Here is a 26,149-nt window from a genome sequence, read left to right as displayed (position 1 = left end):
AAATCAGAAATCTAAAGATTAATTTAATCTTTACAACTTTCATTATCTATTTACACTATAACATATTTCTTTGTGGTTATTTTAATTTTTCTTCTATAATATTATAGCAGTCCTATAATCACTCATAGAGCACAAATATCTCTTTCATTATTTTTTTTAATAATAGTGTTTTCTAAATTTTTCTGTACTATTTATACTAATGAAATATATAGAGACAAATATTGTGTTATATATATTTATTAGAATAAGTTACTATTTAAAAATTTACTACAAAATTTAATAGTAATAACACGTTCTAAAATATGTATTTTAATTATTAAATAGAAAACAAGTATTTTTGTGAAATTATTTTAAAAAAGTCGCATTTAGTTTGATAGGTACAATGATATTTTCTTCGTCTTTTTATGGTTTAATACCATAAATTATAAAATGTGTATATAACTGCTTTCAAATAAAACAAATTTGTAGTGAGAGATTAAAAATCAACTGTACACTATCCTCATCATAAGGGTGAATGAAACTAACATAGTAATCATAGAGCTTTTCTAAATTAGAAAAAAAAATCATGAATAATTAGTATTAGATTAAATTAGTTTTTATCCTTAAACACTAATTTAAAGGGGCTAAAACAATTTCTTTTTATTTTCTTTAAGATTTAATATTTTGGTAGAGACTCTTACAAGATTAATTATCTTTTGATGTCAGAAAGTTTTATATTCTTCTTTTTAAAAGTATAGATTGATACATATTTTAAAGACGTAACTAAATACGATTTGAATAAGTGATTCGAAAATAAAAACATATTTAACTATTTTTTTTCATTTTAAGAAAATAAGTTTCTAAAAAAGAAAACTGAGAGATCTACGAAATATCCTAAATTGAAGTGACCACACTAATTAATTAAAAAGTATTTTTGTTTTGAAAATAATGCAAGATAAGAAATTTAATGATACTGAAAAAAGCAGAAGCAAACACATTATTGTTACTCACCTACCCCATGTGTTATAAAACTCAATCAGTGCACCAAAAAACAAAGAAATGAAAATCTGAGCTACCAATATTTTCATACAATTAATTTCTTGGTCCATCAATATTTCCATTGAATAATTGATCATTGAATTACTATTTATCATAACCTGACAAAATTGTACAAAATTTCATGAATATCATGATATTTCCAGCAGACTCTTTATCGATTAAAATTATAAATATACTGTAATCGGTGTATCATGAAAATACAAAATAGTAAAAAAAAATCCTAGAGAAACTGTAAAAATAACTTAGTAGAAAATCCAAATTCATTTTCACCCTTCCAATAATTCATTTTATCATTAAATCCACCAAACATTAACATACAAAACTGGAACAACAGCGATCACTTCTGTTGTAGTGAAGAACTTTCTTTTCCCTTGGCACTGTATTTGCTTTGACTAGTTGATTTTTCACTTACTGCATCTACAAAGCTCACCAAAAGTTCAAGCACAAACCAGAAAGAGACCGAGAAAAGAGAGAGTTTAGAAGTGAAGATCCAGAAAAGCTTGGAACTGAGAAATTGTTAGAGGAGACACTACTCTTTCAGGTTCATACAATGTGCATTGTAGTTAACACTAGTTTGTGATAACATAAACATAATACCTACTACAGGATCCTTGTACTAGTTAAATTTTTTCATCAGTTTTTCACTCTATAACTGTCATGATCTTTTGTTTCTATGCTCTTCCTCCCCCATCTTTTTCTGTTCTACTTCTGGTTTTTTCATTTTGGTTTTGTTCCTTTTCTATTTGAGATGTTGCAAATGTCACTTTACTAGTGATTCTCTTTCCTTGTGTGTTCTATTCCTTCTTCTGTTTGTAGCTGATATTTAAAAGTTCTAACTTTATCTTATACAAAGCAAGAATGCTTTTAGCCAAAGGGGAAAAGCCATTTTTTTGGTTGAAAAATATCTTCACTTTATGTCTGTACATGAAGATGGATGGATCCTCTGTGCATCAGTGGAATCTGCCCTTTTCTTTTTCAAAGTCATTTATCTTGTTTTGAAGAGGCACATCTGCAGTGTAGATGTCTTTTTACTGCTTTATATTAAAATACATCTTTATTATACCTGAGAGCATGGATTAGCATATTTATTCCCCAAGAATGCTAAACATTGGTTTGTCTTTTAACATGATTCATTTCTCATGAATTTGAAGGAATTTTAATGTTCATATCTCTACATAGCAAGAGGACTGAAGAAAGAAGTTTGGTCATTTTTTTAAAGTTTTGAAAAGGTAAACAGTAGAAATCGAAACTACTTATCCCATTTAGTTTGAGTCCAGATTTTTTACTAAATTTTTAATATTGTTTTTTTTAGTCTTCAAAAAGTACTGATGTTGATATATTAGAGGAGTATTGTCCATCGATGTATGTTGTTGAAAATTCAGCGGAGGAACAATACAAAAAAAACCTAGCAAAGAAACCAAATTTACTAAATTGTTGTGAAGATAAACCTTTTCTTTATTTCTTGAAAGTCTCTACAGGTGTTAAGAATCCAAGTGTGGATCTGAGTTCTACATTGACTAAATATATAAGGATAAATACCCATAAATCCATTGTCCTAAGATTTTGGGTTGAGAGTGGTGTCAATGTCTTATGTGGTTGGACTCAGATCTCATTAGTGTTTGTTCTCTCCGGTGAAACACTAGAATTTCTCTGATGGCTGGTGTGTGTTTGCTGAACAGGAGCAGAAAAAAGAGGTCTGATGGAGAATTGTGTTGAACACAACATCCAACACATAATTAACATCCCAGAAGTGATTGAGCCTGCAGTGTGGCCAGAATGTTGTATCTACAAGGTACCAACCAGTCTTTTGAAGGTGAAAGTGGTGGCCTACACTCCTCTATTGGTCTCAATAGGCCCTGTCCACCATAACAACGCTCAACTAGAGGAAATGCATGAGCAGAAACAAAGATATTTCCATTTCTTCTGGGCACGCCTGAGCCAAATGAGCAAGCTTGATTTGCTGCACTACAAAGCCTTCCTTCAACTAGAAGAGCAAAACCTGCGCCGTTGTTACCAGAAGAAATTCCCCGACATCAGCAAGGACCAATTTGTGGAGATAATGTTGTTGGATGCTGTGTTCATCATGGAACTGTTCCTCAGACAATCAAAAAAATGGGAACACAAGGAGGACTACCTAGTAACACAAGGTTGTGTCGGAAAAAGTATCCAGTGTGACTTGATGCTGCTCGAGAACCAGCTTCCAATGACAGTGTTGGAAAAACTGTACGATAAAGTTGTCCCAAGCAGTGTCAAAAGCCACACCAGATTCATTAACCTGGCTCATGAGTACTTTGGGGGTTATTATCCTCACGAACATACCTCAGAGAACAAGTTTGAGCAAAGAAAGTGGGAGAAATCACTGCATTTCACTGATCTCATTCGAAATTCGTATCTCCCTAAGAACCTGAGCATTCAGAAAAACTATAGTCACAAGGAGTGTGTTCTAAGGACTGCAACAAAGTTGAATGAGGCTGGGATAAGCTTCGACATGGTTCATGACAGATCCTTACTCGATGTGAAGTTTGAGAAGAAACGATTCTTCAGCTGGTTTCTCTGCTTGGGTTGCTTGCCATGCTGCAAGTTGTTCAAAGCTCGGTTTCAGATACCCCAGTTGAAAGTAGACCACACAACAGAGTGTGTTCTGAGGAACCTGATAGCATTTGAGCAGTGTCATTATCCTGAAGAACCTTACATCTGCAACTATGTTTCTCTGATTGATTCTCTTATTCATACCAAAGATGATGCAGAGTTGCTGGTTGAGAAAGAAACTATTGTGCATGAACTGGGAAGTGATCAAGAATTGGCAAATCTGGTGAATGATCTCTGCAAACATGTGGTGACAAATTCAACGTGCTACCACCAGATCATGGAAGATGTTAATGAACACTACAACAATGACTGGAAATGGGCAATGGGAACATTGAGGTGGGTTTACTTCAGAGACCCTTGGAGAAGCAGTTCTACTATAGTGGGTGTTGCTGTTCTAATATTCACTGCCTTCAACTTCTACCGTGTTACTGATATGCTCTTTTAGTAAATAATGATATTTTGACTACTAAATTTAGTAAATAATGATATTTTGACTACTAAATTTTGATAATTTTTTTTTATAATATAAAATTATAATATAAAGTGATAATATTTTAAGTGATTTTGAAATATTGAAAATAAAATAATAGAAAAATAAAAAATTACTTAAAAAATTCAAATAAAATACTAATATAAAATTATCAAAATTTAGTAATAAAAAATTATTTTCCTTCGATAAATTAAGAATTATAATGATTAAAAGACCTTTTTCTATATTACTTCGTTATTAATGATTGTACACTAACTTTTACATTTTTTATTGTCCGATAAAAACATTAATATTTTGATAATTAAATTTTAACAATTTTTAAGAGAAATATTATAAATTAATGTTTTTACAAATTTGGGGCGGTAAATTATAAATGGAAGAATGATTAAATATTTTGAACATAAAAGTCATCAAAGATTTTGAAGAAATACATTAACCAATTGATGCATTGTAATGAAAATTTGATTACTTCTAATATTCTCTCTTATGAAGAAACTCATTACATTATTGGTTTTTTTTTCTTAATTATTGTGATTTAATTGTACTTTTTCATATTATGTTGTTGTACCATGTCTTGTATTAAATGCACCATACATTTTTACACTAATTTTGTATATCTTTTAAGTTTTTAAGAAATTTACAATGCTTGCAATTTTACAATTAGTTTTATTTACATTTGATTTGATTTTATATAAATTTATTTTTTAAATCTTGTATTCTTTTTATAACGTCAAATCATTTGTAATTTTTTATTTTCATCTGAGTTCACATAATGTACCAATAATAGTTTAATATTTACAAAAACTTAATCATACGTCATTTTAAATTAATTTTAATTATTAGGGAAGGACTCGTAATATTATAATTTCATCAATTGAAATTTTTTTTTCTATCTATTATATCTATTAAAGTACTAACAAATTTTCTTTTTATTTTCTCGTTTACTTATTCTTTTTTCTTTGATACAAACAACATCACTTTTAACTTCTTTTCATTTTTTGTTTCATACTCTTAAATCTCCCACCTAATTCACACACATTACAAGTATGTGTGTGAAAGGAGGAGGACTTATAATGTTCTAAGTGTAAATGAATGTATATGAGAACATACACAATGTTTTAAATGTGTACATATGTGAAAAAACCGTAAAATATTCTATATATGTATATACATATATTTAATATTACAATGTATATATGTAAAAAATAATAATACTTTTTTAAGTTTAAAAAAAAAGAAGTCAATAAAAAAAATTCAAAATAAAGAATGATTTGCTTTAATAAAAGTTAAAACAAAATTGTTTGTATCAACACACTAAAAAGAAAATTATAAAACAACTATAGTAATAATAATTATTATTACTATTGTTGTTAATATTATTAATTACATTTATAATTTTTACCATGCTAACTTATCATAATAAGTTAAAACTTAATTATTATATTAATTTTAATTTAATGAATATATTATTGTTGCATATTTTAAAATATGTAATGTTCTTGTGATTTCATTTTTGAAAACCTATGAAATATCGATACTTTAATTTGGATTACGTATCTGTGTCCTAACACGTATTTATATTTGATATTTTAAAATATTTTACCGATATTTATTAATGAAGTATCTAATATATAAAACAATATTTTTATGATGACAATAATTTATAACTTTTTATATTGACAAGTTTAATACTTGTGATTTTAATTTGGATGCACACGATAACATTAATATATTTATCATGTTTTTAAATATATATATATATATATATATATATATATATATATATATATATATATATATATATATAACGTATCGTATTTCATTATGTTCAAAACATATATGCATAACAGATATATATACCATATCTGATACATGTATCGTATCTATGTATCATAGTTAAAAATTCTCAAATTCCTCTCAAATTCCAGAAAGAAACCTAAGATTGGTGAAGCATCACATTCATTCAACACCTATTTTCATTACATGCATTCATTTTATTAAGAGAAATGAAATATTCCGAAATATTTTAAATGTATATTTACACCTATTATATCTCATTCTTTTTCATATTTTGCTTTTAATTTTATTCTTTAGTAAATAACTATTTTTTTAAATTCTAATAATTGTTTTATTATTTTTATTATTTAAATAACTATTTTATTAAATTTAACTGTTTCATTCATTTAATTATTTTTTAAATTAATCATTTTAAACTAAAATAAATATTTTTAATAAAAAATTATCTACAAAATAAATATAAAATATTTATAATAAAATTTATAAATTGTTTATATTTACTTTCAAAATTAAAAATAATAATAAACACACAAACTTGTTTTTACTAGTTCTATTTAACTGGTTGTATTTAACTTTGATAGGAGAAAATAGCAATGATTCAAATTTTAAAAAAATACATACTTTTGTAACTAAATTCATTTTAGTTGAAATTAACAACAACAATAAATATAATGATATCTTTGAATAAGAAAATAACATTTTAATTAAAATGTTTGATTAAAAACCTAACATCTTTTTTTGTTTTTGCATTTAATAAATCTTAATAATTTTTTTACCTCTTGAACTTGAGCCAAATGTTTTGTAATTCCTCAAATTTAAAGTGATACAATTAATCTTTTGATTTGAAAAAAAATAATACATTTAATATATGATAATATAATTATTTTATTATTTTCTATTGATAATATGAGAACACTCGTTATGTCATGTCAATTTAGTTTTTTTTTTTATTCAAAAGAAGAGTGGATTAGAAAATATCACCATAAAACAAATTTTTTATCTCTGAAATGTGTTGAATATTATAATTCCCTAATAGTTATTATAACATGAAATATTTTTGTGTTGTTCTCTGATCAGCAAGAAAAATACACCAATTGTTATATTAAATTCTTTTTAATATACTTTGAAACACAAAAATCTGCATTTTAAAGACAGAAAATCCAAATTCAGCAGCAAAATATCCCATGCAGCATTTTAGTTTAACCATATTTCACTTGAAGCCAAGTAACTAGTAGCCTCCATAACACAAACCAAAACAAGATACAATCACTTATCACATTACAAAATGAAATCAAAATCAAAGATTGTAGATATCCATTGCCAAAATAGACAGTGAACTTGGACAGAATCTGAAGCAGGAAAGACTAACAGTAACTGCTTACAATAAAATCATGCATGAAAATGAAACATTAGTCCTATTGATCAACTGAAAGCACCTTCCTCTTATATCGGACCATCACTTTTCCCTTAACTCCCACAACCATGGCATTCCAATCTATCTCAGGAAAAGGTGACACCAACTCCAGTTCAAAATTCCTCAGCAGATGAGTCCATATTGCTTTAATCTGCAGATATGCAAATGGCTCACCAAGGCATCCATGTCTACCACCTCCAAACGAAATGTATGAGAATGCTCCGGCCGCCTTGTCCTCCTCCCTCCCGGCCGAAAACCGGTCAGGATCATACCTCTCAGGGTCCTTGAAAATGTGTCCTAGCCTGTTGGCAAATGCAGGTGATGTAGCAATTATATGGCCTTTGGGAATGTCATACTCTTTCCCCTCTCTTGTTGTGACACTAAAATCACTGTGTGAGCTTCTCAGCAGCATGATCAGAGGAGGGTGGAGTCTCAAGGCTTCTTTGATGCACCTATACAACACATCCATTTCAGCCAAAACATCATGGTCAACTCTGTCACCATGCTTTTCCATCAGCTGCTTCTGCTCCTCCTGCACAGCTGAAAGGTACTTGTTGTTACACAGCAGATATGCACCAGTCCAAGTGGAGGTGATTGAACTTGTGTGTTGGCCAGCAAAGAGTGCAGCAATGAGGAGTCCAGTGACTTCAGCTTCAGTTGTTGGACGACCATCTTTGTATTTTGAGTCGATGAAGCACTGCAGCATGTCATCTTCTGATTTGCTTGCACTCTTGCGAGAAGCTATGATGGTGGCAAAGATTTGAGCTAGCTTCTTGCGTGCCTGGTCTCGGCGCTTGTGAGCTGGGATAGGAAGGTATGGGAAGAGCACACTGATTGGAAGCATCCCATTGTCAAGATCATGGAACAGTGCAGAGACATCATCAAAAAGCTTGTCCCGAACTTCACGCCCCAGGAGACATCTACTGGCTGTCAGGATAATGAGATGCTCAAGCTCATACTTCAAATCAACCTCACCACTGGGTCCCCACTTTGAGAAATAGTCCTGCAAATTGAGTTTGTGTTTGGGATAGAACAGTCTTCAATGTTAAGAGTTCTTATACAGACAAGAAAAAGTACAAGGTAGGAGTTTAATGTTAACAAACAACATCATGAGACGATGAAAACTGTCAGGTTTGATGTCATTTCATTTCACCATAGTGATGTCAAAATCTAAATGAAGAATGAACTTCTCTGGCTTAATATCAGAAATGAACTCAAGTAACAACGTAAAAGGGTCAAGTGAAGCACAAAAGGCAATAACAAAAGCAAGGAATCTAAGCCTATCAGCCTCAAAACTGGCAAATTTCCAAGGGGGTGACAAAATTTTCCCAGTCCCCCAATCCATCATCACTCCCCATAAAAATCAAAGAAAACAAAAGGGCTAATGGTGTTCATCATCATCACAGTAAAATTTACAATATTGGGCTTTTTATTCCTAACTTTTAAAACATCATTTTTCGTCTTTGAATTTTGTAAATATCCAAAATCAACCTAATTTTGGCATGTGTAGACCAAGGGGTGAAAACTTTGGCATCTACAGAACCATGATGGAAGAGTGGAGGTTTTCAAAAGTGGGGATTTGACCATTAAGTGAAAAAGTGAGAAACCAAAAATTGGGAAACTTAAATCCATAAATAAAATACCCCAACAAATTCCCAATTGCAATGATTAAACCCAAGAACAACAGAGAACGAAACCATCATACAAGATCACTCACAAACAACAACAAAAGAAAAGGATCAAACAAACATACCTCTGCTTCTGCAACCATCTGATTGACATAACTCTTTAGCTTGTTGACCCTAAGAGCCTCAGTGAAGAACCTGAACTGTTCCTGTCTGACAGAGTAGTCAACATCAAAGACCACCCCAGGTCCAAAAGTTGGCACATTGAATTGGTACACCTCTTGCTGGCTGAGATCAGTCTCCGGAGCCTTAAAGAAGTGTGCGGAGACCTCAGGGCCAATGAGGAAAGTGATGTTCTTGTGGAAGAGTTTGAGGGTGAAGACACCCCCAAGCTTAGGGTACTCCTCACGGAGCATAAAGATTGGACCTTTGAGGAAACGGACAAGCCCTCCAACCAAGGGCCACCCCTTCACAACTGGGGGTACCCTCTTCCTGGATTTGGGCACTATGAAGGCCGAAATGAGTTTTGCCACAAGGATTGTGGCAACCAGGAGGAGCCCAGTGCTCAAAAACCTGCTATCAATCTCCATGGTTGTTGAGTGTGATGTGAATTGAGGAGTGAAAGGGTTGAAAAAGAATGTGACTAGATTTGATGTGTATTTGGATATTGATCGGTACAAATTTTGGTAATGACACCAATATCTACGATAATCACAGATCCAGTGACATGGGTAGATCTGTGGAATGTTTGTGTGTGGCCACTAAGGAGTGTGAGAGTTCAATTACAAATTTATAGTGTGAGATTGGCTTAGCTGGGCTCACAGTAATCACAGGGTTTGGAAGATGAAACTGTGGGTTAGGCTTTGGAAGGATATGAAAAACATGCATTCACGGACCGAATATTTTAGGGCTTAATTTTTATATGAGTTCAAGGGGCAATTGGAACTCATGGGGAGAAAAAAGTTAAATACTTTGAAATTTGATCAATTTGTACATCAAAAATAGAAAATAATTAGGGCTAAATCTTCTATTATTACCTTTTTTTTTTGTTTATGTGCTTCTTTTGACTGTTCAGATGGCATTTGAATCGTATCTGGGAAATGTAGGGTGTGTCGATAATTTCTGACATAAGATGTTTGAAAATTTCTTTTATTTATGTGGTCGAGGGTGATTCTGAAAAATCAAAATTTGTCTTGATACAAATGAAAACATGGATATGATTGTTTTTTTTTATTGTAGGTCACACTATCTTATCATGGAATGTTAAAAGTTAAATTTTATATTAATTTTAATTCAATGAGTAATAATTGTTGAATTTATGAAGCTGAGTAATGTTTTAAAGTGCATGTGAGAAGATATGCAATGTTTTAAGGGTATATGTATTAGTGAGAATGTATATTAAATGTGTACTTGTCTGAGAGAAAATAAATGTGGTGTTTGTTTTTGTGTATTTATTGTTTTTTTTTTTTGTGTGTGAATGTTAAAAAAGTTTAATGTCATGAGTATGTGACAATAATGTTTTAAGTGTACCATGTAAGGTAATACATATAATATTTTAACAAAATATTATTTTACACATTTTTATTATAATATTAAGTCAAATATTATTATGAAACGTGTTTTAAAATATCAAATAAACTTAATAAAATATGATTAAAATGATTAAATCTATATATATTAAAAGATGAAAAATTAAATTAGTCTAATTTCAAAATAAATTAATTTTAAAATTTATTAAAAATTAAAAAACAAAAATATATTTAACCCTACGTATAATATCTTAATAGTAAAAGCTTTTTCTTTTACACCACTTGCATAAGATGATAATATGGGGGGTATTTTTTATTAAAAATATTAACTTTTTTATAATAAAAAAAGAAAGATCTAAAGGTAAAATAGTGAATGTAAAATGTCAAAATAATAGTATATTCATCTTAATATTGTAGTTATATTGGCATAAGCATTGTTTACACGTGTAGAAAGACGAGTGAGTGACATAATTATATATATATATATATATATATATATATATATATATATATATATTAATTTGCAAAGAATTGGAGGACTTAATTTGTAGAGAAAAATATTAGATTAAAATATATTTTTTAATAAAATTGTTTGACCAATAAGAAGTACAAGTTAATTTTTTTTAATACACTTCTATAATTTTAAGAAAAATAACTACATAAAATACAATTTTATACAATTTAGATAAAATTGTATTTTTAATGATTGTACAAAATAAAACTAAAAGTTATGTAATGTCATTTCATAGAATTTATATATTCTATCTAATGTATATTTAACATAACTTTTACAAAAAAAATGTTATTTAACATAATTTATTGTATGTTTTATCTAATATATTATTTCATATAATTTACCCTATCACATCTTAGTCAATTTTCTCCTAACCTGTAATAATTTATTTTAACCACTTAATTAGAGGTGCTAAAATCCGTTGAACTAATAAAATCTTTCAAGACGAACAATTAAAATTGATTTTCGTGGATATTTTTTTCTCTTTTCATAATTTTTACCATCGTCAACTTGAATAAACACCACTTTATATATTTAAATACAATGAATCAAAACATTCACATTATCTATTTTCAATTTCTTCTTTTAATTTCAAAGTTGATAATACAAGTGAAAAGCTAACTGCAAATTAGTTTAATGGTTGTAACATCCCGAAAAATATGTTATATTAGTTTATAACTTTTATAACTGTTTTTGTATGATTTTATCCTTAAATTACGATAACAATTTTTATTTACTAAAAAAAATAATAAATATATGTGTATATCTGTTTAAAAAGTAATTATTTTAAAAAGAAAAATATAAATAATTCTTATATCTATTTTATTATAATTATAATTTTTATATTTTAATAAATCTTATTGTAACAATAGTTATAAAAAAAAGTTAATATTTCGCATTTTATTGTTATAAAAAAAATGTAGACTAATTACAACATGACACTGCATATATATTTTCACTATAATATATATATTATAATTGACTCTACTTAAAATAATTTCATTATTTTATAAAAAAGTACAAAAAAAAGAAGTTATTAGTCTCAACCCCTTGTTAATACAAACTCACTATATTTTAATAGTTTCTTACTTGACAAAAAAAAATATTTAAGACATTTATTTAATTATATATGCAACTTTATCCATAAAACATGGATTCCAACATATATTTGTTAATTCTGCTTAAGGTGGAAAATTCAACATACTTCAAGAATAAAGTTGTTCTTACAAGAGTAAAATCTCAACTAAAAAAGCTTTACATTAATATTACTCAAGTATAACAAAACTATATATCCTTGAAAAGGTATAATTAATGAGCTTGGGTAATAATTCTATTTTTACAAAAATATCATCAAAATAAATAAAGAAATTCCCATGTCACCGTAAAATTCTCCTTAATTAGTTAATAATAAATAAATAATGTAAAAGTAAAAAAAAAAAATAAGAGAGAGAAAATGTTAAATAGTGAGAGAGAACGTGGACCAGTTAGTGGGAACGAGGCAATAACTGCCATGCATAACCGTAATATCTTACAGAACATACAACAGAAAACATAGAACACATAACATAAAACTTAGTAGTGTGAAAAGTATTTCGTAGAAAACCAGAGAAAAGATTCTTTAGAGTTTTGTGCTATGCATGCGAGAAAAATGCACGGGAAAAAGGAGCAAGAAGAGTATATAAGGAAAGGGCCATGGAAAGCAGAAGAAGACGAGGTTCTACTGAACCATGTGAAGAAGTATGGTCCCAGAGATTGGAGCTCCATTCGATCCAAGGGTCTTCTTCAAAGAACTGGCAAGTCCTGTCGTCTTCGTTGGGTCAATAAGCTTCGACCAAACCTCAAGAAGTGAGTCAGCAATGTTTCTTCATTTTCTCCTCGTTCTTTTGCATGTACCATGTATCATTGTTACAAGTTGCATCAGTAACATTAAGGTTTTTCAACTTGGTCGTGTCAGTCATATTTTGTTAAAATATTAAGGAAACAGCAATCACAAATCACAACAGCAATTTAAAGCCATGGCTGTTGCTTCTGCTAGTGTTTGTTTCATGAAAAGTTACAAGGATGGGTTGCTTTTCTTTGGTCCTAGCTTTGGATTGTACAGTGTTTTTAAGCTTACATTACACTCTTTTTTTATGGGGTTTGCATGATTTTGTATTGCCTTTATGGCGTTTTATCTATTGATCTTACGTAAAGTGAGTTCAAGTTTTTGCTACAAGTTGGTCCATGTTATTGTGTTCACATATAAATGGAAGGTTTATGGCTGTTACTTGCACTGGTGTTTGATGATTTTACAATAATGGGGTTGCTTAATTGATCTCAAAAAGTTTCCTTTTTTCAATGGTGTGTTTATAGTTTGTCAAAAGCCATTTTTTTCTCAAGTTCTTCTAAAACCGTAATTTCGTTGATGTATTTATTCCAAACTTCATGCCTTAAAGGGAAGAGAACTTATTATTTTAACACAGAAAAAGTAATTTGATGCTTTTTATCTGATTATTGTTTTCTGTGTCTCTCTTGGTCTTCTCAAAGTGGTTGCAAGTTTTCACTTGAGGAAGAGAGGATTGTGATAGAGTTGCAGGCACAATTTGGGAACAGGTGGGCTAAGATTGCATCCTTTTTGACAGGGAGAACAGACAATGATGTGAAAAATTTCTGGAGCAGTAGGCAAAAGAGGTTGGCCAGGATTCTGCAGACATCAGGAACAACTTCCAAATCACAGAAGAGCAAAACAAAAGTTCCTACCCTTCTTGATGTTCCAGTTTTCGAGGTAATTAGATGGAGAGATTTCTCTATTTCCATGCTTTTTATAGTTCTATCATAATGCTTTTTTACTTCTTCCCTAGAATCAGTGTTCATCAACAGAAAAAGAAAATGGAACTGAAACACTAAACCAGTTTCAACATTTGTTTGTTTTACTGAAGATGATAAGATTTTACTTAATAAGGAATATGCTGAAATACAGATTCCACAAACAAGACAACTAAAATTGTGACAGACCAAATTTCAAGAACTAAAATTGTTACTATGTACTGATGTTACTCAAAGGTTCTAAATTGTGGTCATGGATGTGGGTGTGAACACTCCAAAAATGAGAAAAATGTTGTTTTCACTGCTGCAGTTTGTTTACATGGGAATAACAATATTTGTTGACTTGTATAGGCTCCAAAGTTCAGTTCTTCATCTGAGGGAGAGTCATCATCAAAACCTCAGTCATGCTCACTACCCTTGATTGAGAATTCTGAGGTTATCAAAATGGTATCTTTGCCAGATCTCATAAAGTCTGAGTTACCTAGTTCTGACCCAATCCATGTCGAACAAGATTTTACCCTTTTTGAGAGCTATAACAGTAGTGAGCAGACTCAACAGATTTCCTTTCCTCAGATTCCAGAACTCCAAAATGATCTCACATTCCCAATGGGAAGCCAAGATGTCTTAGCCAGAATCGATGAACCATATTTCGTTGAAGACTTTTTTGCTCTTGATGATGCATCTGAGTTTGGAATAGATCTGCAGCACCCCTTTGGATTCCCTTTCTTCGAGCCACCAGGAAGTTGCAGAATTGAGACAAGGGACACCGTTGATAAGTTCAAAAGCAGTGACAGCTTCTTCGATGACTTCCCTATGGACATGTTTGATAACATGGACCCACCTCCAAGCCCTTCTTCAAACTTATTATGACTTTTGTGGACATTGTCGTTTATTCCATGTGTTGTTGTGTTTCTGTCATGTAACTGCAGGCTAATAGTTATTAACTTGGTCATGCATTGGTATTTGAAATTGTTGATACTGATGTCATTCATAGGATAACCAAAAACAGACATTGCATTTGTCCATCTTTCTGACGGCCACATTGTTCTAGTCTTGGACCTGAGTTGTTTCAACTGATAGCTACTAATAGTATGATCTTTGCTGTTATATCTTAATTAATTCATCATTGATTGTTGAAGGTATCAACTGCAATGATATTCACTTGCTATTCAAACAAAATTACATAAATATTGATAGGAGTGTATGCAGATAACAGTGCAAAGCATTATTTTCAACATCTTTGGTTTATTCAACGAGTATTTATTTATATTGCAGCCAAAGAATGCAGGACTTTTATCTTATACAGTCTTAACCAAACTAAACTCTTATATTTAGATCAAGGAATCTGTTTCATGTCTTAAAATGGTGATTTACATCTAAAGAGAAAGGAAAAAGAATAATAGATTTCTAAAACATATGATATGATGAAAGAGAGAGAGAATGAAAAAATAATCATAATTTTTTTTAAAAAAAAAAGGAGTGTGTATATTTATATCATTATCTTTAAATAAATTTTGGTAAATATTTTTGAGTTGACGCATTAAGATCTTGTTAGTCGCTGTTCTGTTAATAAAGTCCTAAGTATCAGGGGTTTGTTTAGCTTCTGTTCTTTTATCAGATTGACCACGTCTTTAGGAGATATAAACGTGGTTGTTACATTCTGACCTTTTTTCATGTTTTGTTCCGTTTCAGAGCTTTAAGCTTCCAAAATTAGTTTCTTCAGTTCAATTGGAAGAAAAATAAAATAAAAATTGGAATCATAGAAAATTCATGAAATATACTACCCGAACACTGGTGTGGTGTAAGTGATCATGACAGTCCAGTTTTGAGGAAACAAATTATTTCCAAAGAAGATTGAACATTACATAATTTCAAGACCTGGTTATCGGAAGAAAGCTGAAAATAGTTCAACAAATAGCTTTTAACACAAAGCGTTGTTCCTTTCAAATACATACACAAAACTAATAATATAATTTACAAGCATTTTCCTCCTTTATTTCCTAAAGACAAACTTTATATGTACAACACAGAAATAACAAACATAGGGGTGACAAAAAAGGTATTCTATTAGAATAAGCCAAATGCAACAGTAATAACAAACCAAGGATTCTCATAAGTAGAACTGTCTACTTAGATCATCCATCACCATAGAGTTCTATCAATTCATATAATGTATCCATTAACTTATTCTGATTATAACACTTTTCTTTTCATCCTATGTTTACCATTCAATCGAGTGAAGAATAATAATGGTGTTTATGTGTTCCTACTGAATCAAGCATTCTCAATACAGAAGTCATTTAGTCTTTGGAGGAATGAAACATAAAGTAGCCACAGTAGCAAGTGAGAATCAGGCTCGGAGGTGTAGATGGCCATTATAGTGAAGTTTTGTTTTTTTGGGTGCATTTTATACCAGTTTGACCATTGTGAATAACAGCTTCAAATTCTCCTGCAGTGAATGATTGGTCTTTCTTGAAAATCGGGCGTCTGAGTTGGACGTAACCACAGTAATCAACATCATACACTTCAACCTCCTCTTGGAATGAAGAATATGCCACCCCAACTCCTTCCCCTACAAAAGATGCAATCAAATTAGAATTCAGCTTGAAAAAATCTCTTCCACACTTCAAAATATACCACAACTTCATCCGGTGACCACTGACAGATTCAGTAAAAGATTGCATTTACAAAGAAAAAGGTGTGTTTGCAGATAAAGTTGAGCAATAAATTGAACATTATACCATGTGTGACAAGCAGCAAGTTCTCAGTAGGATATTTGTCAGCAAGATCTTTAACTATTTGCTTATATCTAGGCCTTGTTTGCAAGTAAGGATCTTCTTCCCACTGGGGCAACTGAAGTTCCTCAAGCAAAAAAGATTTCATCAGCCCAAGTGACATTTGCATTCATACCTACATAACTGTCAACTGTGCTAAAACTTCTCAATTGAAAGTGAAGATGAAAACTTCCATACCTTTTCATAGACCCTTTTCACATTCTTATCCACTGTCCCCGTCGGAAGCAGAGCCTCGATCTTCGGTATATCGAAACCCCAGTTTCCATCTTTAGGAACCACATCAAGTCTAATAGCTGCCCTGCTCATCATTTCACACAAGCCATATTCAACAGAGACCTGCACTTGTGGAAAAGAGGGACAAAATTTCTTAAACTCAATAGCTGCTCATATACGAATCTGCTAAGGATTTGTAAGGCATGCAACATCATTTCTTAAACTCAGTGCAAATTGATTCGTTCTGTGCAGACATGATTGTGAAATTGATTCTTTTAAAATTCGAATTATTCTTTTAGTCAGAATAACTAAAAAATCAAAATCAAAGTTGTCACACCAAAATATTCTCATAAAAGACACAATTACCACAAGACAACGAACTAAAAAGTTACAAAAATGAAAATCCTCAAAGCAGAGTTTAGAATCTGCTAAATTCTTTAGTACCTGCCAACCCAGTTATTATCCTTAAATTTAAAGCAGATTATTGTAGTCTCTTAATTGAAAAAATAAAATAAAAATGAGTTCAGTCTTTCAATCTACAGTTGACCACTAAAAATTACTGTTAAAACGGTATATTTTACTCCTATAAACTAAAAAGGTATCTTTTTTATTTCAAATTCAAATGATTAAAATATATTTTCTAAAAGAATTACGGGCTCAAATCAGGGTTGACCTCAGATTCCAGTTAAACATTGATGTTCACATTCTGCAAAAAGAAGAGAAAGACGATTTTGACCTTGATTTTAGAAGGATCGATGGGGACGCCATCGCCGGTGAGGTTATTTGGGTCCTGGTTGTCGGATACGGCGGAGAGGGCGGTGACGACTTCTGCAGCGGTTTGGACACATCGGAGAAAGGGAGAGACGAAAACGCGATTGAGAGTGAAAGGTAGATTTTTGCGGAACTCGCGACCCGTGGCAAAGGCTCGAACCCGACCCTGTTGGACCAGGGGCGGGTCCCAGGGTCGGGCAGCGGAGGAGACCCACATGGGTTCGAAGTTGTCCATGCGATCGCCGTGGCGCATTACGACGACGTTTTGGTAGAACTCTGGTGCTGCATCGCCACTTGAAGCCATTGTTGGGTTCAGAGAAAGAGAAAGAGAAAGAAAGAAAGAAAGTTATGTTCTACAATTAATTGTGTTGAATGAAAATCATGTAATCAAAATAACAGTATTTCTTTCCTTTGATTCAAATATTATTCATTGAAAATCATGAAATATATTAATCTGCATTTCAATTTATTTTAAGGATCGAACACCTAAGACACGAATAACTTTTTCTCATACAACTTCAAAGTATATTTTATTATTTAATTTGTGTCTTAAGTTTAATTTTAATATAGAGGTGTAATTTCCACAATTTGTGTCATCAACTATATATAAAACAAAATATTAGTTTTATATAAACGTAAACTTATGGCTTGGAAATTTCAACAATTGTACACTTTCAATTAAGAGAAATCTTCAACATGGTAAACATTTTTCTTTTTCTTCTAATATGCAAATTTTAGTCATCAACATTATGCAATTTTACTTCTTTTTAAAACCATTCCTAATTTATATATTTTAACCATTTGTATTTGAGATTATACAAAAAGTGATTTCATGAACATAACTAACTAATGATTTATGTGCAGGTTGATAGCATGATTATGGCTAAAATAACTATATTTTCATTATCAATAATATTATTGTCTGGAAATGTATATTCAGTTTATTTAGAATCTGAAAGTCATATCAAATCAACTATTTTTTTGTCTAAAAAATTTGAAGTAGGACTAGGAAAAATTGCATTGAAAATATTTTTAGATATTGAATTTCCAAAAGGTCATATTAGGATAAGAGTTTTAATGCTCAAGTAGTTGATGAAGATGGTAATTTTGTACCTTTGTATGAAGCTTACCTTCACCATTGGTTTGCTGTAAAATATATTGAAAACAATACCTTGTCATACTACATTGAACAATCTCATGACCTTCGAAACGGTATTGAATACGAAAGAAATGATGGAACTTGTCAAGATTTTGTGCTACTACATTATTGGGGCTTGGGAGGAGAATCACGACGAACATCCTCAAATCTTCCAGATCCTTTTGTGATCAAATTAGGTAATCTCATAAAAATCAAGCATTGATTTACAGAAAAGTGGTTGTTTAACATCATGGTTATTGATACTCGTGGCACACATGATAGAAAAGGTTGCACCCAATGTAGATGCAACCTTTTAAATCTCCCGAAGGAATTTTACAATGTCACAACGGGCATTGATGGCCAACCATTGCACTTAAACTACAAAGGAGGAATATTTTGCTGTCAAGATAACTTACAATGCAAATTACGAAAGGATTTTCATGGTCCAACAAGAAACCTTTTCTTAAGATACAAAATAAGATGGATTGATTGGGATGAACACCAAGTGCCACTTAAGTTTTATATATTTGATCCTACTAATCGTGTGAGATCAAATGGTTCTACAATAATTCATGAGTGTAAGATAGATATTTTATCCAATATACACAATTACATAAATGATAAGCATACGTTCGAATCTTAATTAAATTCCAAAGAAAATTAGTAATCTATTGATTACTTTTGAACGAAAAAATGAGTAACATAAATCTCTTAATTTGTTATAGTTAGAGTATACAATCCCAAGAAATCATGAAAGTGACTCCCCTCATATCAAGAAAGCAAACATCACAATAATAAAAGGTGGTTATCTTATATACGGTGTTGCTCATTTGCACACTGGTGTTGTCAATGCAACTTTGTATGGACAGGTAATATTTGATGTTTATTAACATTCCTATTAATATGTATGATTTGTAATAGATACATTATGAACCTTTTTGTTTTTCATATATTCGTAATAACATTTCTTGATTAACTCTATGTAATTTTAAGAAGTTAACTTTTCTAACTATTTTCTAAATTTATATTTTTATTAACTTAGGATAGAAGGGTGTTATGTACTTCAACACCAAAGTATGGATCAGGAAAAGAAGCAGGAAATGAAAGAGGTTACCTAGTTGCAATATCGGTTTGTTATCCAAAACCTGGTTCTATAAAAATTAAAGATAATGAAATTCTAACATTGGAGTCCATATACGTAAACAAATTTCGTACTGGAGCTATGGGTCATTTTTACATTTACTTGACGGAACAACTTCCTTAAGAAAATTTAAAAATTGGATGTGAAACTAGGGATGTTTATTTTCCTAATAACTTGTGCAACTTGTGGTGTATCAATAACAAATATCGTAACTCCTTTTTACTCTTATATTGACTAATGTAAATCTCCTTCATTGAGTATGACATCAAGTAATTTATATTGTTAAAATGTAAAGCTAAACAAGTTATACAAATACAAGAAACTAGAAAGCTATTTGAGGAATCCTTGTTTTTAGACATCCTCTTAAACTAATATATGAAAGTTGATTGAATCCTATAATTTGGGAAAAGTACAAACTTAATTATCAATGTTAATAATTTCAGTTGTGATTATTTGTGTTGTTTTCTTTTCAATGTCGCTTAGTCTGTGATTATGTTATTGGTGTGGTATATTGTATTGTAAATATTTGTTTTGGCATGCAAAAAAATATATAGTTGATTTCACATCTTTTTGTGTTATATTTTATGTTTTAAAGTTTAATAATATTTTTAATATGTTACAACAATATATATGATTGATTTATAAAATATTATTATTGAATTATATGATTAGAGTTATTAGTTGTATTTATTTTTAGGTTGAATTACTATTTGGTCCTATAAATCCTTGGATTTGATTGGTTTCGTTCTCAATTTTTGTTTTTGGTTCAATCAAATTTATGTGTTAAATCAATTCAATTTGATTATTTTTGTTAATTTGTATAAACATCACGTTGAGTTAACTATATATGTTAATATATATTTTTTTTGGATATTATTTAGCTTTCTTTTATCTCTTCTCCAAATCCTGCAAGTGGGAGAAGTCGGGACAATATAGATGATGATAATTTATATTTCCACCTTAATACTTTACCAAATAAAAATATTTATACTAAATATCAATTTGTAGATTTAGTTAATTCCATATCAAATAACTCAAGTGCTATAATATGACAAGCCAGTTAATTGATGACTAGACAATACTACAAGGTTTATTAGATTTAATAACATTTTTCTGTTGCATTTATCCTAAATGTTACCTTATAAATGGTTATACTAATACTTTTAAAAAAATGTTACCATAAATAATTAAAAATATTACTATAAATATTGTTACTATGACATTATAACATTTTTAAATAAATGTTACTATAAATAAATAAATAATTTTCATTTTTTTACCTTAATTGTAACGTTTTAAAAAGATAACAATAATTTTATTATAACATTGAAATAGTTAATATTAATTTAAAATTTAATATTTTAAAGTAATATTTTAATTTTTTAAAAGTAAATTTAAAGTTATGTTATAATTTATTTAATAATAAATTTAAATTAACAACAAACCTTAAACATTGTTTTCGGTTATTTAAATTCTACGTTGTTACAAATCAATTTTAAAATAATATTTTAATTTATTTAAAAATAAATTTAAAATAATATTATAATTGATCTAAAAACAAACATTAAAAATTAATTTCAGATTTAGGATATACATCTCGATCGAACCCGCATGTTTTTGTTTTTCAACTTAAATTTAAAATAATATCATAATTGATTTAAAAACAAACATTAAAAATTAATTTCAGATTTAGGGTATACATCCCATTCAAACTTCACAAACCTTGCGTGTTCTGTTTTTCAACTTCTCTGACCTCCTTTTTTACCTCAAACTTCTGAATCTTACTCTGTCAACGTTTTCCTTCTTCCTCCAAAGTCTACGAGGTGTGATTTTGTCTCCGTTGACATCTTGCAGTCATTGCCATCTTCAGGTTTGTGTGTAAATATCTTCTTTCGACACGTCTCTTTTAGCTTCAAAGATTCTAATGCTTCTTCACAAGTTTCTCTCAAATTTCTTCCTTTTATTTTAATATATCTCTTTATTACTAATAAATTACTGATTCATTGGTTTTAACTTCACATTAGGGGAAATCGGTGAAGGCATCACGGGAGGTGTTCTTTGCATTCCTGAAGATATTGTGTATAATTTTATTTCTGTGATCGGTTACAACTATATAACAATAACAATAATTGATTTAACATTCCATTCAAACTGAGATTAAACTAGCAGACAAAGCACACACATGTTTATTTTTTACTCACATGCACAATATCTTCAGGAAAGCAAAGAACACCTCCCTGATTTGTGATGTCTTCACCGATTTCCCCTAATGTGAAATTAAAACCAATGAATCAGTAATTTATTAGTAATAATTGAAACTAAAATAGACGTGTCGAAAGAAGATTTTTACACACAAACCTAAAGATGGCAATGGCTACAAGATGAGTCAATAGAGACAAAATCACACCACCTCGTAAACTTTAGAGGAAGAAAAAAAATGTTGATAGAGTAAGATTCAGAAATTTGAAGTAAAAAAGGATGTTGGAGAAGTTGAGGAACAAAAAGACGCAGGATTTACGAGGTTTGAATAGGATGTATACCCTAAATATGAAATCAATTCTTAATGTTTATTTTTAAATCAATTATAATATTTCTTTAAATTTAAGTTGAGAAACAGAAACATGCGGGTCCATTGCTATGTATATCCTAAAAATTAATTATAATATTACTTTAAATTTATTTTTAAATAAATTAAAATATTAATTTAAAATTGATTTGTAACAATGTAGAATTTAAACAACCGAAAACAATTTTTAAGGTTTGTTGTTAATTTAAATTTATTATTAAATAAATTATAATATTACTTTAAATTTACTTGTAAATAAATTAAAATATTACTTTAAAATATTATATTTTAAATTAATATTAACTATTTCAATGTTTTAATAAAAGTATTGTTATCATTTTAAAATTTTACAATTAAGATAAGAAAAATGAAAATTAATTACTTATTTATAATAACATGTATTAAAAATGTGTAACAATATTTATAGTAACATTTTTAATTAATTATGGTAATATTTTTTAAAATGTATTGATATAGTTATTTATAAGGTAACATTTAGATAAATGTAACAGATAATAAATCCTGTAGTGTCATTGTGTCACCAAAATATTGATCACAAATTTAGTATACACAAAACAATGCTAAAAAAGTTATTTTTAGAATTTGAAATCGATAAATAATTTTTTAAAATATTATCACTAACAAATTTAAAATTCTATATATTTTAACATGCATACGCATATCAGTTTAAAGTAGCTTTAAGGAAATTAATTAAGTGGTCGTTAACAATGTTATAGAGGTTATCTCAATATTTATGAGAATAATTATTTACTTATATTAATTAATTGATGTTATGAAAATATCAACAAGCATTGCTTACTGTGAACTAGTTGCACACTTTCATTTTGAAGTTAATTACTCATTCATTCACTGATATTTCTTCTGTAACTCCAAATTCTCAAAGCGTTCAATTTGAAATGTATTGTAACATAATGCATGTAGAATCATGTTTCATTAAATTCCACAAACTGCAAAAACAACAATGGTGGTTTTACAATGAAATATCTCAAAACTTCCACATTATAGAAGATGTTTCAAACTAAAAGAGAGAGAGAATGAGCAAACTGAAGAACTCTCTATAAATTCACCAACTTTTTCATAAACCTATGAAACATATATTTGGTGAGAAAAACTGCATTATAGTTAATCAATGGAGGCCAAAACTCACATAGCAATAGTGTCAGTTCCAGTATACAGTCATCTACGTTCAATTCTTGAGTTCTCAAAGAGACTGGTTCATCTCCACCATGATATTCATGTCACATGCATTAACCCTACATTTGGCTCACCCTGCAACAACACCAAAGCCCTTTTTGATTCTCTTCCCTTAACCCTCACCCAGATGTTCCTTCCACCAGTGAACTTGGAGGACCTTCCACATGACACTCACCCTGCAATCCAAGTTCAGTTCACAATCTCTCGTTCTCTACCTCTAATCCATGATGCATTGAAGGCACTGCATGCTACTTCAAGGCTTGTTGCAGTCATTTCTGACGGTTTGATAACACAAGTGTTACCCTTTGGAAAGGAACTCAATGTGTTGTCCTACACATATTTTCCATCCACAGCTATGTTACTGTCACTTTGTTTGTATTCTTCTGTGCTTGACAAGGCAATATCTTGTGAGTACAGAGACCTTGCAGAACCTATAGAGATTCCTGGTTGCATACCGATTCATGGAACTGATCTTCCAGACCCTCTTCAGAATCGATCAGGTGCAGCATACAAACAGTTTCTTGAAGGTAATAATGAAAGCTTCAATCTACTTTTGTTTTCTTTCTTTCATAATGAACACTGATGTTTTGAATCTTTTGAGTAATGAAGGCAATGAAAGATTCTACCTAGCTGATGGAATATTGGTTAACAACTTTTTGGAGATGGAAGAAGGGACCATAAGGGCATTGCAACAAGAACAGGAGAAAGGAAGAATCCCTTGTGTTTATGCAGTAGGACCCTTTGTGCAGGAGGAGCCATGCAGAGAGGGAAGCAACGATGACACGAAATATCTGAGATGGTTGGACAAACAACAAAGCAATTCTGTGTTATATGTTTCCTTTGGAAGTGGTGGCACACTGTCTCATGAACAGATAAAAGAGCTTGCTTGGGGATTGGAACTGAGTGGCCAAAAGTTCTTGTGGGTGTTAAGACCACCAAACAGGTTTGGCATTATTGCAGACATTGGTGCCAGAAATGGGGACCCTTTTGAGTTTCTGCCAGATGGGTTTGTGAAGAGAACAGAAGGGCATGGCTTGGTGGTGCCTTATTGGGCATCACAGGTTCAAATCTTAGGTCATGGTGCAATTGGGGGGTTTTTGTGCCATTGTGGTTGGAACTCAACACTTGAAGGTGTTGTGCATGGGATTCCACTGATTGCATGGCCACTCTTTGCTGAGCAAAAGATGAATGCAGTGCTGCTGAGTGAGGATTTGAAAGTGGCTCTTAGGGTTAGGGTTAGTGAGAATGGGATTGTGGAAAGGGAAGAGATAAGAAGGATCATAAGGAAGCTGATGGTGGGAGAAGAAGGCAAGGGAATTCGTCAGAGAATGAAAATTTTGAAAAATGCTGCTTTTGATGCTGTGAAGGATGAAGGGTCTTCAACAGTAACCCTAACACAATTGGCACTAAAGTGGAAAAGTTTGAGTTTCTGATGCAGTGATTACAACATTTTTAATTTTTTTTTTTTTTTGCATAATTGGTTCGAGAAAAATGGTATATGTATACCTTTTAGTTTTTTACACCTATTTAATATCTAGAAAATTTTAATATATCTTTTTTTCTATTTATTTCTTCTTGAGTTATTTTATATTTGAAGATGAAAATATAATTTTATCAATGAAGTATTTATGTATTATTACCTTTGGTTCAAATAGAATTAAACGACTCATGATGATTATAAAAATAAAGATGATACTTTCATATTTATGTATAAAAAAATACCAACTTAATTATCATTATATTACATTTTAATTATATTTTTTAGCTGTGAATTATAAATTGATTAAATTTTAAAAAATAATTGTTAACATTTAACTCAATTTAATTAAAATATATATACACATTAGTATTATGAATTAAAAAAAAATAAAAAAAAAGGTATGATTAAAATATGAATATAATGGTTGTAGTGGGTTTTTTTTTTTTGGGGAGTGTCAAAGTATACTATACTTTTTCATTAAGGAAAGAGGATTTTACCAATTATATTGAAGTAAATTATTTTTCTATAGAATTGTTTAATCCAATTTTTATTTGAGATATATAGAACAATGTCATTTATAAAAAAGAAGGGGTTTGCAAACGTGTCTCGTAATCTTTTATCTTAAAATTAGAATGGTTTCATATATATTTTTGAATAATATATAAATAATGTGCGAGTTTAAGAATTGAAATAAAATAGTGAAAATAAAAATGAAAAGGAAAAAAAATAATTTCTAATACTGAATCTATCTTTATGATTGTTGACTAAGGAGAATAATATTTTTTTCATAAGAATTGTCTCAATTAATTTCTAATAATAAAAGTCGTATTACTAATCTTACCTGCAGATATCTGCAAAATTAGAATATTTTTGCCATCCCTGCCTTAACAAGAGACACACTTTAGAGGATAAAATAACCTTATAACCAAGTGTATTAGAAAATCAACTGATTAAATTTTAACAGAATCAAATACATACTTAATAAATTTAAAATCAACCAATTACAATTACAATCGTCCGTTTTCTAAT

General features: G+C 30.1%; 4 protein-coding genes and 1 pseudogene across 7 annotated transcripts; 3 read left to right on the top strand and 2 right to left on the bottom strand.

Annotated features, from left to right (window-relative positions):
* Positions 1–1,359: 1,359 nt before the first annotated feature.
* Positions 1,360–4,138, top strand: LOC114166357 (UPF0481 protein At3g47200-like). Of its 4 annotated transcripts, none has more exons than XM_028051074.2 (3): positions 1,363–1,579; positions 2,190–2,267; positions 2,718–4,138. In XM_028051074.2, the coding sequence occupies exon 3, from the start codon at positions 2,738–2,740 to the stop codon at positions 4,070–4,072; it is 1,335 nt and encodes a 444-aa protein (XP_027906875.1). In that variant the 5' UTR covers positions 1,363–1,579; positions 2,190–2,267; positions 2,718–2,737; the 3' UTR covers positions 4,073–4,138. The 4 variants fall into 4 exon arrangements, with proteins under 4 accessions (XP_027906876.1, XP_027906875.1, XP_085524165.1 ...); XM_085668039.1 differs by having other exon boundaries at positions 1,364–1,579; positions 2,724–4,138; XM_028051075.2 differs by lacking the exon at positions 2,190–2,267 and having other exon boundaries at positions 1,360–1,579.
* A 2,990-nt stretch (positions 4,139–7,128) lies between these two features.
* On the bottom strand, positions 7,129–9,857 carry CYP51G1 (CYTOCHROME P450 51G1). The gene is made up of 2 exons (XM_028051756.2): positions 9,082–9,857; positions 7,129–8,331 (listed from the first exon to the last, which is right to left on the bottom strand). Exons 1-2 carry the CDS (start codon positions 9,541–9,543, stop codon positions 7,330–7,332), a joined length of 1,464 nt encoding a protein of 487 aa, XP_027907557.1. The 5' UTR covers positions 9,544–9,857; the 3' UTR covers positions 7,129–7,329.
* A 2,765-nt stretch (positions 9,858–12,622) lies between these two features.
* Positions 12,623–15,767, top strand: DUO1 (myb-like HTH transcriptional regulator family protein). Its single transcript, XM_028049754.2, has 3 exons — positions 12,623–12,841; positions 13,523–13,760; positions 14,153–15,767. Exons 1-3 carry the CDS (start codon positions 12,630–12,632, stop codon positions 14,669–14,671), a joined length of 969 nt encoding a protein of 322 aa, XP_027905555.2. The 5' UTR covers positions 12,623–12,629; the 3' UTR covers positions 14,672–15,767.
* An 82-nt stretch (positions 15,768–15,849) lies between these two features.
* On the bottom strand, positions 15,850–17,967 carry LOC114165971 (uncharacterized). The gene is made up of 4 exons (XM_028050619.2): positions 17,546–17,967; positions 16,774–16,932; positions 16,543–16,654; positions 15,850–16,373 (listed from the first exon to the last, which is right to left on the bottom strand). The coding sequence occupies exons 1-4, from the start codon at positions 17,882–17,884 to the stop codon at positions 16,177–16,179; spliced, it is 807 nt and encodes a 268-aa protein (XP_027906420.1). The 5' UTR covers positions 17,885–17,967; the 3' UTR covers positions 15,850–16,176.
* Positions 17,968–23,551: 5,584 nt separating this feature from the next.
* On the top strand, positions 23,552–25,073 carry LOC114166898 (hydroquinone glucosyltransferase pseudogene; annotated as a pseudogene).
* Positions 25,074–26,149: the final 1,076 nt, after the last annotated feature.

This window comes from Vigna unguiculata, chromosome 10 (genome assembly GCF_037176805.1).
Source record: "Vigna unguiculata cultivar grain cowpea cultivar isolate G323 ecotype 2 chromosome 10, ASM3717680v1, whole genome shotgun sequence".
Taxonomy (NCBI): domain Eukaryota; kingdom Viridiplantae; phylum Streptophyta; class Magnoliopsida; order Fabales; family Fabaceae; genus Vigna; species Vigna unguiculata.
Note: the sequence above shows the minus strand (reverse complement) of the source record. Positions and strands in the feature narration are given on the sequence as shown.